This window comes from Calliphora vicina, chromosome 3 (genome assembly GCF_958450345.1).
Source record: "Calliphora vicina chromosome 3, idCalVici1.1, whole genome shotgun sequence".
Lineage (NCBI taxonomy): Eukaryota > Metazoa > Arthropoda > Insecta > Diptera > Calliphoridae > Calliphora > Calliphora vicina.
The window spans coordinates 8,895,777-8,917,979 of record NC_088782.1 but is presented as its reverse complement, the minus strand read 5'-3'; the positions used below and the strand labels follow the sequence as shown (position 1 = coordinate 8,917,979).

The 22,203-nt window shown below is 28.8% G+C and overlaps 1 protein-coding gene across 1 annotated transcript in view; it reads left to right on the top strand.

Moving 5' to 3' along the window:
* Positions 1 to 21,728, top strand: part of LOC135954015 (fatty acyl-CoA reductase wat) — a 35,884-nt gene extending 14,156 nt beyond the window's left edge. The window contains exons 7-11 of the mRNA XM_065504060.1: positions 1,944 to 2,133; positions 2,196 to 2,339; positions 15,901 to 16,020; positions 16,244 to 16,501; positions 21,617 to 21,728. Of these exons, the coding sequence (XP_065360132.1) occupies positions 1,944 to 2,133; positions 2,196 to 2,339; positions 15,901 to 16,020; positions 16,244 to 16,501; positions 21,617 to 21,728 (824 nt within the window). The remainder of the gene's footprint in view (positions 1 to 1,943; positions 2,134 to 2,195; positions 2,340 to 15,900; positions 16,021 to 16,243; positions 16,502 to 21,616) is intronic.
* The last annotated feature ends 475 nt before the right edge of the window (positions 21,729 to 22,203 follow it).

The window sequence follows — 22,203 nt, the reverse complement described above, 5'->3', positions numbered from 1 at the left end:
TTTTTGCGACTTTAAAGGTTAAATTCAATGTATGTACTAATAAAATGCAACCAAGGTGGCGAAAGAAACTTCTTTTGAGTTATGAGCAACGAAAAAAATATATTCTTTAGAATAACTCTTATTAGGCAACTTAAAAACATAAAAATCAAAAATAAAAGTTATGAGCAACGTAAAAAAATATATATTTGGGGTATTCACACACTGCTATTTGGTCCTATTGTCATAATGTCCTAATATATTTTGAGAGTTTTAACAAAATTTTTTTGTGTTTCAAACAAAAAAGTTCTAAAATAATTTATAATTTATGTTTGGTCTTTGTTTTTATGTATTGTGGTTCCAGTAGTACAAATATGATCCAAATTTTAAATTCTATGGAGAGTTTTTATTTAAATTGTTAAGCAAAATTATAAATTTTTTCAGACAAAATCAATGATAACTCAAAAAGGGTTGGTCCGATGTTATTAAGATAAACATAGGAAAGTTTAAATTTACATAACCTTTAATCCGTTTATATATTACATTTCAATCGCCTCAGTAGCTTCGGAGTTATAATAACAAATTGAATCAAAAAATATATTTTTTATGTGAAAATAGCTAAATTTTTTGTTTAAAAAAAATTATGAAAAATCGAAAACATCAAAAAAATTGCAGATTTTTGTTCTTTATCGCAAAGCCACATTTAAAGGGAACAAAATAAGGTATTGATTATAAATATCGATTGATTCCTTTCGAATTTATTCACAATTAAGTGAATTCGTTCATTTTCACAAAATTTTACTTTTTTGTGTGATATATATAAAATTTAATAATTAATGTTGTTCTTTCGATTGATTGAATTTTGAAAAAGTTTTCCCCAAGCTATGTACAAATTTTCATTTAAATATTGAGTTTCAATCGGTTCAGCAGTTTCGGAGTTATAATAACAATTTGAAGCAAAAAATATATTTTGTTACACGAAAATTGCACAATTTTTTTGTTTAAAAAAATCATGAAAAATCGAAAACGGCGAAAATTGTTCAGACTAATTACATTTTCGCAAAGCCACATTTAAAAGGAATAAAATAATATATTGATTATAAATATCGATTGATTTTTTTCGATTTTAATCACAATTAAGTGAATTTTCTCATTTTCACAAAATTTTAGGTTTTTGTTTGATATACATAAAATTAAGTAGTTAATGTTCTTCTTTCAATTGATTGAATTTTCCTCGTGATATTTATAAATTTTCATATTTACATTTGCGTTTCAATCGGCTCCGTAGTTTCGGAGTTATAATAACAAATTGAAGCAAAAAATATATTTTTTACGTGAAAATAGAACATATTTTTTGTTTTAAAAAAATTATGAAAAATTGAAAACGCAGAAACGGTTCAGATTTATTATTTTATCGCAAAGCCACATGTAATATAAATAAAATGAGATATTGATCATAAAAATTGATGGAGTCTTTTCGAATTTATTCACAATTAACTAAATTCGCTTATTTTCAAAAAATTTTGTTTTTTGTTTGCTATACATAAAATTGAGTAGTTAATGTTCTCTTTTTAATATTGCACATTTTGAGTTAGAATACTCTTCGCACAAATGAACATTTTGCATGTATTCGTACAATGAAATACAACGAGCTTCAGTTTAACCTAAAATTTTGAGAAATTTTTGGTTTTGTGGTAAGAGGCAAAATGTTCACTTAGGTTGTATGTATTTTTTTCCGAATATGCGCCAGTGATGTCAACTGAAAGCAAATCACGCATAAAAAAACCAAAAAATTTGTACAAAATGAAATAAAGAATAGATCGTTAAACTCATCGAACAAATATATGTATAAATATGTAAATTTGTTTTACATACATTTTAAAATTAATAAGATTTAACTTTCATTGCCTTAAAATCCTTAATAAAACATTTACCTTAAAATCAATTAATAATATTTTCATTTCTAGTTATGTCTACTTACAAGGATCCCATACCGGGTTGGACGGATAATTTATATGGTCCATCGGGTCTTTGTACATGGTCGGCTCGTGGCTTAGTACGTTGTATTTATGGCAATGCGAAGTGTAAAGCCAATATGGTGCCAGCTGATTATTGTGTAAATGCCATGATATCCAGTGCTTGGGATGTTGCCAGGCGGTAGGTGTTGTCAAGGCCACTGTAAATATAATAAATAAATACATATATGTTAATTTTTTCAGATATAATATCTCTGTTAAGGAATCGAAAGTAAGGCATGAAATTCCGGTATATAATTATATATTTGATAAAAATAATTTAACCTGGGGCCAGTATATGCATTTGTCGCGCAAAGGTTTTCACGAGCCCTTCGATAAGGCATTGTGGTGAGTATGATTTAAGTTCGTTGTGTGATATATGTTTTAAATGTAGAGAACTTCTTAAAATTTACAATTCTTGACCACGATATTGACATTTCTATGACTTGTTTTTGGACGACTTAAATTTATTTCTGCATTTTTTAATTACTTTTATAATATAGTTAACAAAGTTAAATCAACTAATTTATACTTTTTCATTTGCGACCCCATAAACTATTTGTATTCTGGATAATTATAGATAGCGGAGTCGATATAGCCATGTTCGTCTATTTGTTGAAATCAACTTTCCGATGCCACCAAATAAATTTCACCAATTCATATCCACGATATTGACATTTATATGACTTATTTTGGATGACCTAAATTTCGCCAAACATTTTTGAATTACGCTCTTCATAGTTAACGAAGTTAAATCAATATTCAAACCATATTTTAAACGAAATTTCCCATGCATGGTCGGTCAAGCCCGACCCTATAACACCCAACGCTAAGTATAAAAGCAAAAAAAAAATATTATTTTAAAATGTGAATAACTTTTTTTCGTGAGTGATTTATGAAAGTAATCTAATATGGGACTAATGACTAATCATGGACCTATTGTCATGAAATTAAAACGCATGATTTACGTAGATACAATACTTATTTTTTTAATTTTATTTAAATACGAAATTTTTTAAGAAATTTATGTTAAAGTCATTTTCGGAAGTAGTCCTATATGGGAGCTATTATATTCTGGACCGTTATAGATAGTAGCCCCCAAACAACTTACATGCATGATTCTTACATTAATATATCGGAAATTCTACCGGCTCCGTTGTTATGTAAAGTCGAGGCAATCGGTTGAGTAATAAGGAAAAAAACAGGACAATCTCGACTTTTTACATATTTTTTCTCTATATCTGGATTACTGTCATTAATATAGACAATATGGATATACAATAATGAATATTTCAAAGACCTTTACAACGGCGTATATAAGGCCAAAGTAAGTCAAACCTAAAATGGGTCAAAATCGGGAAAATTATTTTTGAACCACAATTTTTTTTTAACAAAATTTTTTATTCATAAAATTTTTTTGACTAATAAATTAAAAAAAAAATTAAAAAGGAAATTTAAAAAAAATTGTTTGGCATGAATTTTTTTGCCAATAATTAAAAAAAGGTTTAAAAAATGTTTGAAACATTTTTTTTTTTAAATTTTGTTAACCTAAAAATATTATTTTTTTTAAAGTATATTTGGTGAAGCGTATATAAGATTCTGTACAGCCGAATATCTCTATTAAATTTTATTTGAATTACATAAGTGAATTAATGATTTTTGGAATTTGGAAGTATTTTATGGGAGCTATGACTAATTGAATCGTTTATTTAAAAAACCAGTCAAGCAACAAATTATTAATTTTTAGTAGACCAAAGAAATTTATTAGCAACCTAAAAATTACTTTTACAAAATTTATATTTTTTCCTATGAAAGCTATCCATTTTGTGTAGCTATTTGATAAATATATTAACATATATTTAAAAAAGACAATTGGTCAATTCACAAGGTCTCTTAGCATGTCATATTGTCATAATGTCCTAATATTTCACAATGTTTTTTATTGTTTTTCAAGAAAAAAATATCGTACCCAACCAGCAGAGACCTGCGCCGAATGTCTAAGAGTCGGTTAAGCCGAGCTGCCGAGTCGTGATATATTAGGACATTATGTCAATATGACTGATAAGAGACCTTGTGAATTGACCAAATATAAAGTTTGCACTTGACTGGATTTCTGAAACAAACAACCATCACCATTTTAAATTTCATATTAAATATTCTAATTTGATTAAGAAATTCAAAAGTAAAATGACAAATGATCTCTTTGATAAGTTTAACATCATATTCAGATGTAAATATTTGTTTTGAAATAACTCTTCGTCTTCATTCACTCCTTCTACAGTGTATTCTGCTTCCATTGTTCATTAAAAAATATTTCCATAAAACTCTTCATATCCAACCAAGTAGGATTTTAAAACTTGTAAATCTTTTATTTTTTTTACATTTATTGAGACCTGAGTGCTGTCACTTGACTTCTTTTTGCACTAAACATGGATTTCTCACCATAAAAGGGGGAAGTATTTAGTTTATTTTTGCATTAAATGATACCTTTACAAAACTGTTATCGCCTAATAACCCAATTTTGAATTCTTTTATTACTTGACTGATTTTTGAAATAAACGATTCAATTATGAATAGATAGCGTTGTTGGTTGTTATATAAAACTTTGATTTTTTAATTTTGTGTGGATAACAACATGTTTAAAGGTAGGGTCACACATGACAAATATTTGACGAAAAAGACGTAACCACTAAATAAAATATATTTGATTTCTTTTATTTTTTTCAAAAACTTATTTTACTTTGAATGATTCAAAACAAAAAATTTAGTTTTATTTTATTTTATGCTGTTTGATTTTACAAAACAATTGTACAAGTAAACACGTCAAACAAATTTATGCTAAAAATAGTGGTTACGCTTTTCTGAGCAAATATTTGCCATGTGTGACCCTACCTTAAGAAATGCTCGTTAAAGTGATTTGTATTTCTTTGTAAATGAAATTTATTTAAGTTTAATTTTAATGGATATAAACATTTTTAAGAGATTTATGCACGCTAAAGTGATTTTCGAAAGTGGGCCCTTCATAGGAACTATGATCAATTATCGATCTGAACAAAATGTTTAAATGTTGTTTCGTTTTATATAAAACTTATTTGTCTAGGAATTTGTGTGGATGTCAATATAAATTAGAAATTTATTTAAAAAAACTTCTATTTCAGGAGGACATTTGTATGGGACTCAGAAACCCTAATATAACTGACATAGTACTGAAACAGTTAAATAGGCTCAGAACTGAATTATTGTTTCAGAAAACGGTACTGAAACAATTCTAAAACATTATCCCTCCATTCAGTTTTTTATCTTTTTCTATTTGTTATTTTTCTTAATGACCTTATATTACAATCTTCCAACCCTGTCTACTCATTTGAAGATGAGCACAACATCTTATTTGCTTATTTGAGTGTGTGATATTCCTTTTTACAGCACACAGAGAAAAAATATAGTTGTGCATGTTTACTGTAACCATTTCAACATTGTCACAAGTTTTTTATATGGTTGTCACAAACATTTACTTGTTTATTGTAACTATATATACGGTTAATACAATCATCTGAATCGTAAATTAACCATATTATTGTAACAATGTTGAAATGGTTACAGTAAACATGCAGAACTATATTTTTTCTCTGCCTGAGGGAAATCTGATTTTTCACATATTCGCAACGAAGGAACAATATGGAAGCCAATTTTGAGAAATGGTAACTTAACAGTAAATTTTCGTTTTGAATATTTGGCCCAAATACTTATGTATATTGACAATTTTGTGAATATCTTATTTATTATTTCAACTATTAAAATATATAGCAGTTTATTAATTGAAATAACTATTCGTTTTGTTAGAAATTCCCAAATAATTTTACCAACCTGAGACCTTATAATAATTTATTTTTAAAAGGACTTTCGTAACAAAACAAACTTTTCGTAAATTCAAAGTGCATAAAATGTACTACATATGTAGTCTGTCAATATTGAAAAGTTCAGAATACAAAAAAAGAAAAAAAGAAAAAAACAGAAACCACTACTTATTCCCAACAAGTCAATAATAGTGAGTGTAATGTAAATTTATGTTCTTACTTATAGATACATTTATGCAAAATTTATGTTACTTCATATACATATGAACATGAATACATATACATACATACATATTTACTTACTTACATTTATGTGTGATTGTTAGTATGTGTATGTAAACATTACTGTAGTGGTACCAATAATGTATGCCACTTTTTTTTTAACTCTACCCCTGCATTTAAAAGTCACTGCGTTGGCAGTGTGTTTAAGTTTTATCCATTCACTGCTGCTGTTGCTGCTGCATTTTTTGCACAGCAGTTTAAAATTGTTCGAATCCAAGTAAATAAAAATAAATAAAACACCTCGCGTTCCCCTTTTAACATTTTGTATTTTTGCTGTTTTTCTATGGTGGTTTTTTTAACGACTTGTGCTCGAATGAATTTGACATATTTTATGGATTTAATACAAAAACAAACAATAAAAATGCACAGGAACAACAAATACATACAAGCGAATAAAGAGAGATACACAGATACAAACATACTACATGTATAGATAAATATTTTATATTTTCATTTATGTGTGTGTGTGTGTTGGTGTATGTATATTTACATATACTTGAAAAAACTATCAAAATAACATTTGTTATGTAAACCAACTAAGAATGACAAGTTTGTTTAAAACGTTTGCAAAGTACCCTTTGCCAAAATCTCATTTACATGTCTTGAATGTGAAAATTTCTATAGAAAATCTCATGTCAATTATTACTTGCCCTGTAATAATACATAACGCCAATTCCAATTAAGACTTATGCCTAAGAAGAGCCTCGTCCTGGAACTGCCAATAGACCTATTATAACCTTGTATAGGAAGCCGGAATATATTGACAAACTCCTGAGTTTTATGGTCTCCACCAATATGAATCTAAGTCTGCTTTTACACAGGGCAAGTTTACTTGAAGCAAGTCTCGTCGATTCCCTTTTAAACTTGCTCGTCTGTTTACACACAGCAAGTCTGTGAGCAATTTTGTATATCAAAACCTAATAGACGCCATGTTGAAAATGAGAAAACAAAAGAGAATTGAAGAGACTTGCCAGTACAAGCAAGTGTGTACCCCTCTTCTTTCTTCTTGCCTCTCTCTCCTATAAACTCTAGACTTGCGCAAGAAAAATTGCCCTGTGTAAAAGCAGACTAACATAATTTATAGGTTATTTGGACAATGCAAACTTCGAGAAACTGTAATGCGCAGTGGCGCCATTTGAGTTTTTTCGTTCCCTACTTATGGGTTAGCAAAGTTGAAATTAGCGGACAAATCAATTTTATGGGTAGTAAAATAAAATATTTTTTAAAAATTTTCAGTTTTTATGTTCCTTTTTATGATTTAAAATTATTTCTGAAAAGATTTAATTTTTTTTTTAATTTATTTTTCAAAAAAAAAAATTATTTAAAAAAAAGATTTATTTATTTTTAAATTTTTATAAAATAATGCTCACAACCCACAAATGAATGTATATCTAATTTGTTTTATGGGTCATAAATTCCCCAAAAATACATGCAACACATTTTTGGAACCATGTCTTTTTTTCAAAATTTTATCTCTATCAAAAAATGGGACATTCGGAAATTTTTGCATTCGGTAAAGGAATAATCAAAGAAATGTACGGTTTTTTTATATTTTCATCAAAGTTGAGAAATATTGAAAAAATGGATAGTTGGTAAATATCGATTTATCTGGACAAACAGAAAGCAAACAGTACAATTTGTTTTATTATTTTCTTAATAAGTAGATCTATCAATGGAATCCGTTACCTAGTTTTCGAGATACTGTATCTGAAAGCGGACCAAATTACCTAAAAATGATCTGTTTTTTTGAACACTGAAAATCAGTCAACTTTGAAGGGCTATATCTTCTGAACCAAGTCTGATTGTAATAATAGTAGCATATTTGAAATCGTTGGACAATTTACTGTAAAGTAGGTTTATTCAATATTTTTTAGGGGCACATGCAATTTTTGATTTTTGCAACATCAATTGTTCTACATGCGCCACAGAGAAAAATAAAATAGTTTTACATGTTTTTTGTAACCATTTCAACATTATTACAAGTTTTTTAACAATATTATGTTCGCTGTAATTATGTATATGATTGCATTAACCATAATATGTTAATGTTACGATTGACATGATTGTCGCAATCATATATATGATTGTCGCACGAGTTCTTCCTCCACCCAGAGTTGAATTACGAATGAATACGCTTTCTTAATAAAATGTTTAAATTGAATTTCTTTATTATTTAATTAGACCCCTTTCACACTAGGCAATTTAGTTGCGCAAGTCTCTTGCCCAACAACAAAATAGCATGTAAAATTTTCTTCTCCTTAACCCGACATAACCTCTGGCATCTACAAACACAAGAGACTTGCGCAACTAAATTGCCTAGTGTGAAAGGGGTCTTATATGGTTAACGGGTGGTATGAGTGATTTGCAACTCAAATATTTTTTATTTCACATTTTTGGAAAATGGCTTCTTCGGATATTTTAGTTCAATATATTCTTTTAAAATGGTTATGGTTATAAAAAATAATAAAATAATTGATTGGTTTATTTCAAAAACCAGTCAAGCAACAAATTATTAGTTTTGAGTAGATCAAAAAAACTTTCTAGAAACCTAAAAATTACTTTTACAAAATTGATATTTTTTCCTATGAAAGTTAGCTGTGTGATAAACATAAAGCTTTTTTGTCTATATTAACATATATTTAAAAAATAACATAAAGTTTGCGCTTGACTGGTTTCTGAAACAAACTACCATTACTATTGTAAATTTCATACGAAATATTATTTTATTAGGAAATTCAAAAGTAAAATGACAAATGAAGTTTTTGTAAAATGTATAACATCATATTCATATACACATAAGTATTTGTTCTGAAATAACTATTCGTGCATTCTGTTACTGTTGTAGGCCATTGGAAAATATTACCATAAAACTCTTCATATCCAACCAATTAGCGTATTTATTTATTTTTACATTTATTACAATATTTATGAGAAAATAGATCAGGGCCAGTCAAGCGCTGTCACTTGTGTTCTTTCAGTAATAAACACGCATTTACCTTTACAAAACAGTAATCACCCAATAACTCAATTTTGGATTTTTTGTTGCTTGACTGGTTTTTGAATTACACGATTCAATTAAGAGAACAACGTGTGGTATAAGCAATATATAGCTCACTGACATCCGCTTCGTAGAACCTTAAAAAAATGTCCATCATTTGATTTTCGATAAGATGTTGATGTTTAAATATTACAGCATATGTAAAAAACTATATGGTTATTTAACCGTTTGAGTTCAGGTCTTTAATGCATCCAAAACCAAAATGACCACAAGCTTTTCAAACTTAGACAAAAAGTACATTTTTATAATCTTCACTATTATTAGCAGTGGTATGCTCAATATAAATATAATAGGTCACTGATTCATATCTGGTTCGAAGGACCATAAACAAATATCGACATCTTGTTGCCATTACAACGACATTATTTTATCGTAGACGAATAAATATGGGGGATCAAAATATTCGCGAGATCAGGAAATAGGCATTTCAATTATTATTCCATGCATTTTGGGGAACACCGGACAGTGATATTGTTAAATGTTGAAATCTACAAAACTTTATCATTATTGTATAACCAACAGTTGCGGATGTTACAAACTGAACGAGAAACTTTTGTACAGTCCAACCACTCGTGATTGAGTCTATGAATAGAACACAATAATAAAAAACTAACAACAATAACAAATCTGTACATTGAAAGATATAAATATTAGATGGGTTCAACTTTTAAAAATCAATATATTTCCTTTAACTAAACCGGATTCTTTTAAAATGCAAATAACAGTTCCAATTAGTTTTAAACTTGTAAGATCTCTTTATTCAAATTAATACAACAATTTAAAAAGTCACTCTCTTTAAATACACACACTTTAAACACACACTGGTAACACAATTCATATTAACTTGAACATTGATTACGATAAACTTAACGGTTGTTGGCGAACTACCAGAATTTATAAACACCAGCGCCGACTTCTACTGACTTCCAGAAACACTCGAATGTTATACAGCACAGTTAGTATCGAGCCCAAATTATCGTAAGCGACAAAACACAAATTTTACAGGAGAAGGTTTTTTCGATTATTTTAAAATTTATACATAGAATTAAAAATTTTATGATGCAATATATTATAATTTCGTTCAAGCTATTTGTCTATTTTTCAAAAATATTTATAACTTTTGACAATTATTGGAAATTCATGGAATACTTTATTGAAAAATATGACAAAAAATATTTTTTATTGAATTTCTGCATAGATACAAATTTCTCAAATTGAAATTAATTTTTTATTTATAAATAGTTTTTAATGAAATTTCACGGTTATGTAAAATTTTCTATTTAAAATGGAAAAATAAAAACGAATTTTGAAATTTATTATCAGCAATCCCGCAATTCCCAAAAAAGTGTTGAAAAATCCCAAAAATGTAAATTTGTAGTTTTTTGGTTATAATATCCATACCAGGGTCAAAGTTATCGGAATCCTTTAATTAAAAGCATATTGGGCCATTTAAAATCGGTTATTATATTTTAATATCGAATATGCGATTTAAGAATTTTAGGCCTAACGTTTAATTTTACATAAAAAATTGGTGTTTTTTGAATGGACCTGATCCCCTCGGTAACAAAAATTTTTAATTTTTTTTTCATTCAAAATATTTTGTGAAAACTTAGCTTTCAGAAAGTATAAATTCCTTATACATCCTCTTAGAAATTTTTTGCGATAACTTAAAAAGAAAAAAAGTTATTTTTTCTCAAATAAATTCAAATGCATATAGCTTTCGACTTAGTCATTATTATTAAACAGTTCTTTTCTTATTTGACACATACGTATGTTGTTAGTCCAATAAAGGAAAACTGGAGAAAATCGCTGTTATCAAAAAAACTGAAGTAGGTTGGGTAAAAATGTTGAAAATTTAATTTTCAAATGCGAATATCTCCTAAGCTATAAGAGACAATTGATAGCTACGACTAGGTCATTTGTAGCACTCGATGAGAAGATTTTATGTGTGTAATTGTTTTGAAATCGGATCACAAACGAAGAAATAGGTTCATTTTAAAAATGTAATATACCCGAGGTGTTCTACTTTGAGGACCCTTGGTCGCGGCCCTGGTGGGCAAATGAGGTCCACGTTCAGAATTTAAACTCGAGAACACTTCTTCTTTGCGCACGTGAAATTTCATTGAAACCAATCTAACCATTTAGAAGTTACAGATTTATTTCCCTCTTTTTTCTGTACTACTACTATAAAATTCGTTTACTGTAAAATGTAAACATTGACTTACGATAAAATATAATTTTGAAGTTATAAACAATTTTGATATTCTGAGAACGCTAAAACATCAGTCGGTCCATAAAATTTTAATTTTTGCAATAAAAAAAAATTTTTTTAACATTATTTTCGTAACATTATTAAATGTCGCCATTAAACCATAATACTTAACGTACGCGGATTTGTGGCAGTTTCGATGTTCGCACTTTTTGCAGCTCTTATTTGTGTTTGAACCAAACAAATTTTGAAACTCCAAATTCGCTTTAATTTAGAAACAATGGAACATTAGTTTTGTTTGAAAAGAAACTTTTTGTTGCTTTATCCAGTAAAAGACATGGTATAAATATATAGAAGATCAAAAGCTTTTCCAAAATATTATTGTTATTCTTATACTTAGCAAAATAAAGAGACATTCTATTTTAAAATATTTTAACATTTTGGGCAACTTCATAAAGTTCTTTCATTTGATTTGAAGCTCTTTCAGACTCTTTCTAATTCCTTTAATGTGATACTATTATAAAACTCTTTATATATGGTTTCTTTGGGATAAACCTTCAGCATATATTTACGCACAAAGAAAAACTTTGAAAAATTGTATCTTCAATTTTAAATCTAGTTGCTAGAATCAACACAGTTTTTGACCATACAAACGTTGTCCACCCTATTATGTATATTTATGCATAAAAGTTAGAAACACATACTCGTACATACATTGTGATATACCCATAACTAACTCAAAACACTTGGCAAACTATTTCATCCAATAACTTTATCTGCAGTGTAACCTAAAACCGATACAGCAATATTGATACCAACCATATGATGATAGTAGTGGTGCTGAACATGCAAGTAATAGTACAAACAAACTAACCAACACAAACATATATTATATATACAACATTAGGGTGGCCCTTATTTAGCCTGCTTTGGATTTTTGATACTCCCAAGGTTTTAAATTGTTGTCCGCCATTTAAAAACAAAATGATGAAAAGTACATATTAATCAAAAAATTATTTCATGTAAAAGACGAAGTTAAATTTTAGTCTAATTTTTCGAGTATTGATGGCAGTATATCACGAATAACACGAACAATATTGACCTCCAAGGCATCACTTGTTGCTGATTAATCAGCATAAACCAGTGACTTCAACTGGCACCACAGGATATAATCAAGAGGTGTCAAATCGCACGAATTTGGAGGCCAATTTACAGACCCATTTCTCGAACGGGTCATCGACGATTGAGCCTCATTGATGAACATACTCTCTTACTTGTTTGGGGTTAGATTTGAAATTTCCAAATTTTGATGAAATTTAATTTTTGATCATAATTTTAGTTCTTTGGAGCACCAAAAATCCAAAAAGTGCCAGATAAGGGCCACCCTAATATACATAAACACATACACTTTTGCCGACATTTGCGTATGCAACATAAAAAGTGCATGCAACATAAACACATACTCTCACTCACATCGAATCCCTGCTTTTGCCATCACATTTGCAAACAAAAAAAATTTCTGAGAATGACACATGCAAACAAAATATAAGCTGAAAGTGTTTATACATTGAAGTCGACTTATGGATCATTTTTTAAGTCTAAGTCCATAAAGGGGTTAAATTCGAAAGCTTATTCGTAAGAATTTTTCAAAATCAAGCAAATTTGCATTTCTCATTTTTTTATACGACTATGAAAGCTCTACTTATTGTCCATTTATTTACCAAACTACTTTTAAATGTATCTATAAAGGTTGGCTACTTTCAACGCTATCTACCCCCGTTACCCCCAAACTACCATTTCAGATCAGTTACCGCTACCGCATCATATCTTTATTTTTTAATAGTTTTTCTGCTCCCCTATTGGGTGTACGACTAAAAATTTTTTCGCTTTTATTTTGAAACTTTGTGGAATATAAATTTATTCAAAGTATTAGTCATTGTTAGCTATGACCTTTCTCATCTTTCTGGCAACATATGAATTCCGAGGCAAAAGAAAGGCTCATCTTTTGAGGCCAAGAACGATTCAAACCAATACCTTGTATGTCTGACTAATGCTCGCTTTAAACGAATCAGTTGCATTCGGTACAGGTTCCCTGTGATGGTGTACAATAACAAAACAAGCACAAAATAGTCATATAAAATTTTGTGAAAATGAGCGAATTCACCTAATTTTATATAAATTCGAAAAGAATTAATCGATTTTTATGATCGAAATCTCAATTTGTTCCTATTACATGTGGCTTTACGGTAGAGTAATAAATCTGAACAATTTCTGCCGTTTTCGATTTTTCATGATTTTTTTAAAACACAAAAATTCGCTATTTTCATATAAAAAATATATTTTTTGCTTGAATTTGTTAATATAACTCCGAAACTACTGAGCAGATTGAAACGGAGTTTATATTTGAAAATTTGTACATAGTATGGGGAATACGTTTTCAAAATTCAATCATTCGAAAGAAGAACTTTAACTACTCAATTTTATGTACATCAAACAAAAAACAAAAATTTTGTCAAAATGAGCGAATTCACTTAATTGTGAAAAAATTCGAAAAGAATCAATCGATTTTTATGATCGATATGTCATTTTGTTGCTATTACATGTAGCTTTGCGATAGAGTAATAAACTGGAACAACTTCTGCCGTTTTCGATTTTTCATGATTTTTTTAAACAAACAAATTTGCTATTTTCATGTAAAAAATATATTTTTTGCTCCGAAACTACTGAACCGATTGAAACGCAATATATAAACAGATTATAGGTTATGGAAATCTAAACATTTCTATGTTTATTTTAATAACATCGGACTAACACTTTTTGAGTTATAATTAATTATTTGGAGAAACGTCTAACAAAATTTATAATTTTACTTAAAAATTTAAAAAAAAATCTATCCATAGAATTGAAAAATTTTACCATTTTATAGTGGTTAGTCAAGCCCTTTTTGGATGTTGACCTGCGTAATTATTTCATGAAAATAAGTCCCCCAGTTACAACCATAGATTAAATATACGTAGAGCGGAAACTTTTTTTCACATAGTTTTTTACAAATACATTCTCACAACTTAGGTTTTTGACAACTGAGTTAGGTATTTGACAGGAGAGTTTCCGCTCTATATGTATTATCTATGGTTATAATTATAAAATCTATTACAAATTGTATTTTACATTCATTTATTTTCTAACCCACAGTAACACGAAATCTGGTTATGTTTTAACTAATAGTTATACTGACAGTTTTTATACAAAAAAATTTTTAACCGACAGTATAACTATTAGTTAAGGCATAACCAGACTTTGTGTTAATGGGGGTAAGAAATTTAAAAAAAACCGACTGAATAAAAACAAGTAAGAGAGCTATATTCGGCTGTGCCGAATTTTATATACCCTTCACCAAAATATACTTTAAAATACAAATTTTAAATATTTTTAGGTAAACAAAATTCAATTTTTTTTTCCAGTTGTTTTTTCGAAATTGTTTTTTAATTTTTTTTTTAATTAATAATTTTTTTTTAATTTTAAAAAAAAATTTTTTTAGCTTTTAAATTTTTTTTTTAATATTTAGTGAAAAAAAATTTTGGTAAAAAAAAAAATTCGGGTTAAAAAATATTTTTTCCGATTTTGACCTATTGTAGGTCCAACTTACTATGGTCTTATATACGTCGTTGCACAGGTCTTTGAAATATCTATCATTAGATATCCATATTGTCTATATTAATGATTTAGTAATCCAGATATGGGTCAAAAATAGGTAAAAAATCGAGGTTGTCCTGGTTTTTTCATTATATATCAGCCATTTGTTGACCGATTTTCTCGATTTTAAATAGCAACCGAGCCGGAAGAATTTCCGAGATATTGATGTATCATTCGTGTATGTAAGTTATTTGGGTGCTTCAGAAAGTTGATTTCAACACACAGACGGACAGACGGACATGGCTATATCGACTCCGCTATCTATAACGATTCAGAATATATATACTTTGTGGGGTCGCAAATGAAAAATGTAGAAATTACAAACGGAATGACAAACTTATATATATACTTGCAACTCATGGTGAAGGGTATAAAAATTATTTTAAATGTGTCTGGATTAGATTTGAATTAACATAAATATAAACATTCAAAGGTTCAACTAATTTCAATATGAATTAATTCTGAATTTTGTAAGCAAGTGCTTATATAACAGATTATATAACAGTCGTTACCAAACTACTTCTAAGTAAGTTGTTGATTAATCGCATGTTTTTGTTTAGTATTTGATTTAACATGTATGTGTCTCAAACACAACAATGTATGAATGATATGAACCCAACATTTTCCGATTAAATTATTTAAATCCCCACGATGATAAACAAACAAACGACCAAAGGACGAACGGGCATACGTACGAACGAACGTTTGAGCGAACAAAGTGTCATTGTTAAAACTTTACAATACACGTTTGGCTGTTTGTGTATGAGTTCTTTCCTTCATTTTAATGCTCTTTTCTGTTTGGTTTTGGATCAGGTGCTTTTCGTACATAATAATACCATGGAAGCCATTACATTATGCCGCCTCCATCTTTCTACATCATATTCCGGCTTATGTACTAGATTTAATTGCCATGGCTACCGGACAGAAATGCATGTAAGTATGTCAATTATTTATTTGAAAAAAAGTAGTTGTTGTTGGCCTGGCATGTTTCTCTCTTTGAATGTGAAAATACGAATTTCAATTGAATTGAATTGAATAATGCACATACGTACAATCAATGCTATGAATACATACCAAGACTAAATATAAATGATGTTGTTGTTCTGATTGTTGTCTTCCATTGTTCTCTTTCTTTCTTTCGTTTTGCTCTTTGTAGTTACATTAAAGCTTATTCAAAGATTACAAAAATCATTTACATGATGTCCTGGTTTGGTCTCAAAGAGTGGATGTTTTCCAATCAAAATATCGCTGAATTGGATGCATTGATGACAGCCGAAGAAAAGAAAGTTTTACAATTCAATACCAACACGATTAATTGGAATGAGTATTTTCGTTCGTATTTAAGCGGCATACGCAAGTATTTCTTCAAGGATACCGAAACTGATTTGCGTAAAAGGAAAACTTTTTATCGAAGGTATGTCTATGATAATAAAGTATTTCGGTTTATTAACTTTTACAGTGTCGCGTCGCTAGTAACATTTAAAATTTGTTTTATTTTTTTTTTATAAATGGAGCAAAGTTTGCCATCATTTGGAATTGAAACAAACCAAGCAAGACTTCAGGAAATTAATTGCATACTTATTATGTGAAAAAAAAAAATAAATTTCTTTAGCTAAGTAGTTTTTAATTACATTTTTTTTGCTTTGGTTTGGTTTCTTAGGAAGGTCACTTGCAACCGTAACACAGTTCCACATAAAAATTAAAAACCTGGTAGCAACATTATGTTTTAACAGTTCCTGTTCAAAATTTTAAGGATATCTAATTAGGATTTTTATATAATTTTTAAAAATATTCTTAAAGAATTGTTTTCTATTTCCAAAATTTAAAGAAAAAACTAAATAAATTTTCTATAAAATTATAAAAAAAATATAGTCAAAAATATAATTTCGACAATTTGCAGCTTATTTTTATAATATTTAAGAAAAAAATTCAAAATTCCTAAACGTTTTATAAAAATTCACTGAAATAAAAATTAGAGGAATATTTAAAAAATTTTAAAACTTAATTATTTTCGATCTATTTTAAAAAATGTTCCACATTTTTAAAATTCCTAAAAAATTTTATGAAAATCCCATATCCCAAATTTGAAGGTTTTCCAGAAATCTAATTATTCCAAAACTTTTTTAATAAGTTTTTGTAAAATTTTGAAACAAATTTCTAAATTCCTAAAAATTTTATGGAAATCCCATATCCCAAAAATTTGCGGGATTTTGAAAAATTTTAATACATTTTATTATTCCTGAACTTTTTAAACATTTTAATACATTTTTGAAAGATTTATTTAAATTCCTAAAATTTTTATTAAAATTTTTATTTTCAGAAAATTTTAAAAATTTAATTTATCCCAGAAGTTTTCTAAACATTTTAGCACATTTTTGAAACAAATTTTTAAGTTCCTAAATTCCTAAGAATTTTATAGAAATCCCACGACCGGGATTTTGAAACATTTTAATATTTTTTTTAATTCGGGAACTTTTTAAACATTTTAATATATTTTTGAAAGACTTATTTGAGTTTTTAGAGATTTTCTAAAATCCCCCGTACGAAAATTTTGCGGGTTTTCAAATTTTTTTTATAAATTATTCTAGAACTTTTTAAACCCTCTACCATATCCTTTAAAGAATTATTTAAATTCCTAAAAATTTTATAAAAATCCCCTTCCAAAAAATTAGCAGGATTGCGAAAAATTTTACTGAAGTTGTATCATTTGTATTTTATAATAATTTTAAACTAATTCTGTAAATTCCTGAATAGAATATAACTCCCTAAAATTTCTTATAAGATTTCTGACTAAATTATATAAATTCCCGAAAAATTTACAAAAATCCCTTTTTGTATTTTTATACATTTTAGCACTATTCAATAGATTACAAGCCTTTAAGGCCAATACATCTAGGAGATAAATATGACTATATATTAAACAAATTCATAATAACAAATTTTAATATAATTTTAGTATCCTTATAAATAAGAAAAATCTAATTTTAATTAAATTTTATGTATAAAAAAAATTAAAAAAAAAAACCAACCCCAATTTTGCACAAAATATCGAAGTTAAAAAAAATAGAATATTGATGATAAACGCTTAGATCTTTGTTTTGTTAGTAACAGCAAATATAGGACTTAAATATATTTCTTCGAAATATTCTAAAACTGTCTAATAGATTTGTTAAAATTTCGCTCTACATTGGGAAGACAGTTGTTCCATAACCTTGTAACTCGGAATAGAAAAGATCTAGTCATATACAGAGATGAGTGATTTGGGAATATAAGTGTGTTCGTCCTAGAAGATCTGCCAAAGTTGAATTTCTCAAGCAGATATGGAGGTTTACAATACTTAACAATTTTATGAAATTGCATTATTAATTGTAATTTGATAAAACTTTCAAAATCTGAGCCCATTATACTGAAAATATGTCCAGAAACATGTTCTCTAAACTTAAGATTGCAAATATACCTAATAACTCGATTGAAGCATATTTTCAGTTTAGCTAAATTCTGTTGAGATATCCCTGAAAATATCTCAAGGCCATAAAGAAATAAATGAAGACATAAGGATAATGCCACTGTCTTTCTAACAGTCATAGGAAGGTATATCACGATGCAATAAAGTTTACTTAAAATAAAAGAAACTCTTGATATTATAAAATTAATGTGAAAAATAAAATCCTATTTAGTGTCCACATAAATACACAAAATCTTGTAATGAGATACAAAGCCAACGCTCTCGTCCTTTAAATATACACGTAGTAGAACTGTATCATGCGAAAAATACATGGCTTTTGTCTTGGAAGAATTTAAATGTAAATAATTAGTTTCAGACCACTCTATAATACGTTTTAGATCATCATTGACATTCGATTCAAGGAAATTCAGACCAAAACCAGAATCATTTGCTAATAATTGAACATCATCCGCATATGTATAACACTTGCAAAACCTTATCATATTATATATATCATTCAAGTACATTGTAAATAAAAGAGGTCCTAAAATAGATCCTTGCGGTACCCCCCTAAAAATTTTAATATTCTTCCGTATATTCTCAGTGATATCTAATACTAACCCCGTAGTGTTATAACCACTCCTGAAACCAGATTGATATGGGTTTATCATGTTCCTGGAACTAATATAACTCAACATTTGTTTTCTTAACAAGATTTCTAACACTTTAGAGCAGGCATTTAATATACTTACTGGGCGATAGTCCGAATGTGAACGTGGTAATTTTATTTTTGGTATTGGTACAACGCGACCGATTTTCCACGACTTTGGAAATATAGAGGTTGTTATTATAGAATATAATAGAAAAGTAAGATGTGATGAAATAACAGGATATATAATTTTGAGAAATTTTAAAGAAATACCATCAGGTCCAACAGAATTCGTCTTAATGCTTGTCATCGCCTCAAATACCTCCGACGAGTCTATATTCCTAAATGTGCCCCCATTGCAATGAAATGCAAAAAACATCGATCAATTGGTGGAAGCAATGAATGCTCATTAAACTCCTCAATATCAATAGAATTACCAATGTTATCATTACCAACAACTCATTTTGATCTTAATTTCGTCCATAATTGGGACTGAGTACAGTCACCAAAGAATCGAATACTATTCAATCTTCTTAATCGCCTAATTACCGATTTCACTTTATTCCGATATCTGCAATAAATTTGACGATTAGATACAGAATTAATCTAGCAGTATGCTCGCCAAGCTAAATCTCTGTTCACCTTAGCTATTTTGAGTTCCCTGGATTCCAACCATTTCTCAGATTTGGCAGGAAAATATTGTCTAAGTGGTACACTTCCCTGCGGGAAATTTGTGTCAATTGTTCTCAGAGCACTTGTCCTGTGACCAGTGAATACAAAATTATTACCAAAAGGAACGAATTATGATAGGTGAAAACAAGACATATCACTTAACTAGTGTTAAAGTGTAGTTACTACTGAGGAAAGGTAACTGACACAAAATTAGTCTTGTGACTGGGTTTTGTGGGTGTTCAATCTCTTTATATGGCAATGATGTTGGTCTAGATTCTAGACAGACATCATTGCCATCATTTCACCACTTTCTAGACTCTAGAAAGTGGTGAAGTCACATATTTTCGGCTCATTGTGATAGGTTACATAATGAATGCAAATGAACCGGTTTTTTTTACCAAATATTATAAAAAAAAGTTGAACCGACATTGAATAAGTGCGCTTAGGTTAGTTCAGCGAGTTGTTCACTTGGGACAATATATGAGACAGGTCTTGTATTAACCGAAATTGAATACGTCCATTTAGGTAAGTTCAGAGACATGTCACAAAGTGTCAAAAAGGTGTCAATTAACCCTTTCCTAGGACATCCCCATGTTAAAGTGACAGGTCCCCTTCATGTAAAGTGTTAGAACTGGAACCGGTCCCTACTACTTTGGAACTGTCACGTGATAAGTTTGGTGTTAGTTCCTTTTCCCCTAGGGTTGTTTCCAAAGCCTGTTTAATAATACGGTTAAAAATATCTGACTGTTTTTCTACACATGTAGTACTATAAAAATCAGAGAAACTTAATTCATTGAGTTGATCTATACATCTATCTATATCAATATTTCGATAATCCCTATACCAGTATTCCTCTGGTTGACCTTCATTCCTAAGATTGCATGTTATTGAAATAACAGCGTGACCAGAATTTAAAGCAGGAAATTGATACTGACTCTTTCCACTAACGAAATTAACATCTGAAACAAAGAAATAGTCAATTAAGGTTCAACAATTATGAAACTCGCTAATGTGAGTGGGTATACTGTTGTGAACAACTGAAAGATTTGATCGGGAGCCAAAACCTCTCACAGTACTCGCTTTAGAGTATAAATCTGTATTAAAATCACCCATGAAGATAGAATTATCATATCAGCTCGATAAGTCAATTATAAGATCCTCACCTGACCACCTGGAAAAGTTATATCGGTCAATAAAAAAGAAAAAGGCACACAAAATAACAATGTTCCCTACACGATTATTGCTACCTTCAAATCAATATATCTCGATTCCTAGACCTGACCCAGCGACTATTTACCGATATAACTTTTCCAGGTGTTCATAATCCCCGCCAATCACTGACCCATACAATTTGTTACATAGTGTTCTTATTTTTATTGTAGGAATTTTAAAAATATGAAAAATTTATAACAAATTTGGTCAAGAATATAATTTCCGAAAGCTTTGCATATATTTTCTCAATTTATTACAGCATATTTTTAAGTTCCCAAATATTTTACAAAAATCCCCCGTTATTATATTTCAACTGGATTTTAAATAATTCGAATTTATTTATACTAAAATATTTTGTGCCATTACCTTTAAAGTCTGCTGAATTGCAATATTTCCTACTAGGAATAGTTTTAAAATGAAACCACTCGCCACAGTTGACCGAATGTGTTGACCGGTGTAATTATTTATTTATGTTACTGCAATCTTCCTACATTTTCATTCTATTTTCGTATTTAATTTTTTCTGTTTGTCTTCCATTCCATTCCATTTAGATGGCTTTTCGTACACAACCTGTTAAAGACTTCATTTGGTGTTACTCTCATTATGTGCCTTCTAAGGATTTATTACAAACTTTTCAAAATCATACCAAAAATTACATTGTAAGATAACTAGCTGCTGCTGCATTCGTTAAAACTACGTACCACAACTACGAGGACGAGTATGAATAAAAACCGATTCTAGCCACGTGTGGCATGGACAACAAACCATAAATAATACTACTCGAGCAAGGTGGCAGGCGGGCAGGGCAGTAAGCAGTAATATTCAAGTGTACGAGTATTTTTCTTTTATATTTTTGTTTTTCATTTCTAAGATTTTGATTTCTAATTGTAAGTAAGAAAAAAAATATTAATGTGTTTTTAATCTTTCAAACTTTTATTGTGTCTTGTACGAGTGAGTACTAGAGTACGAGTTGCAATGTGGCAGCGTGTGTATTTTACTTTATTAACTTGTTTCTTTCTATACATACATATATTGTTATAATTAATGAACACATTCATTTCAAATATAACTCGACACTTATTTATGTACATTTTCATTTATTACCAGAAAATAAAAGAAAACCTCTATAAATAAACAC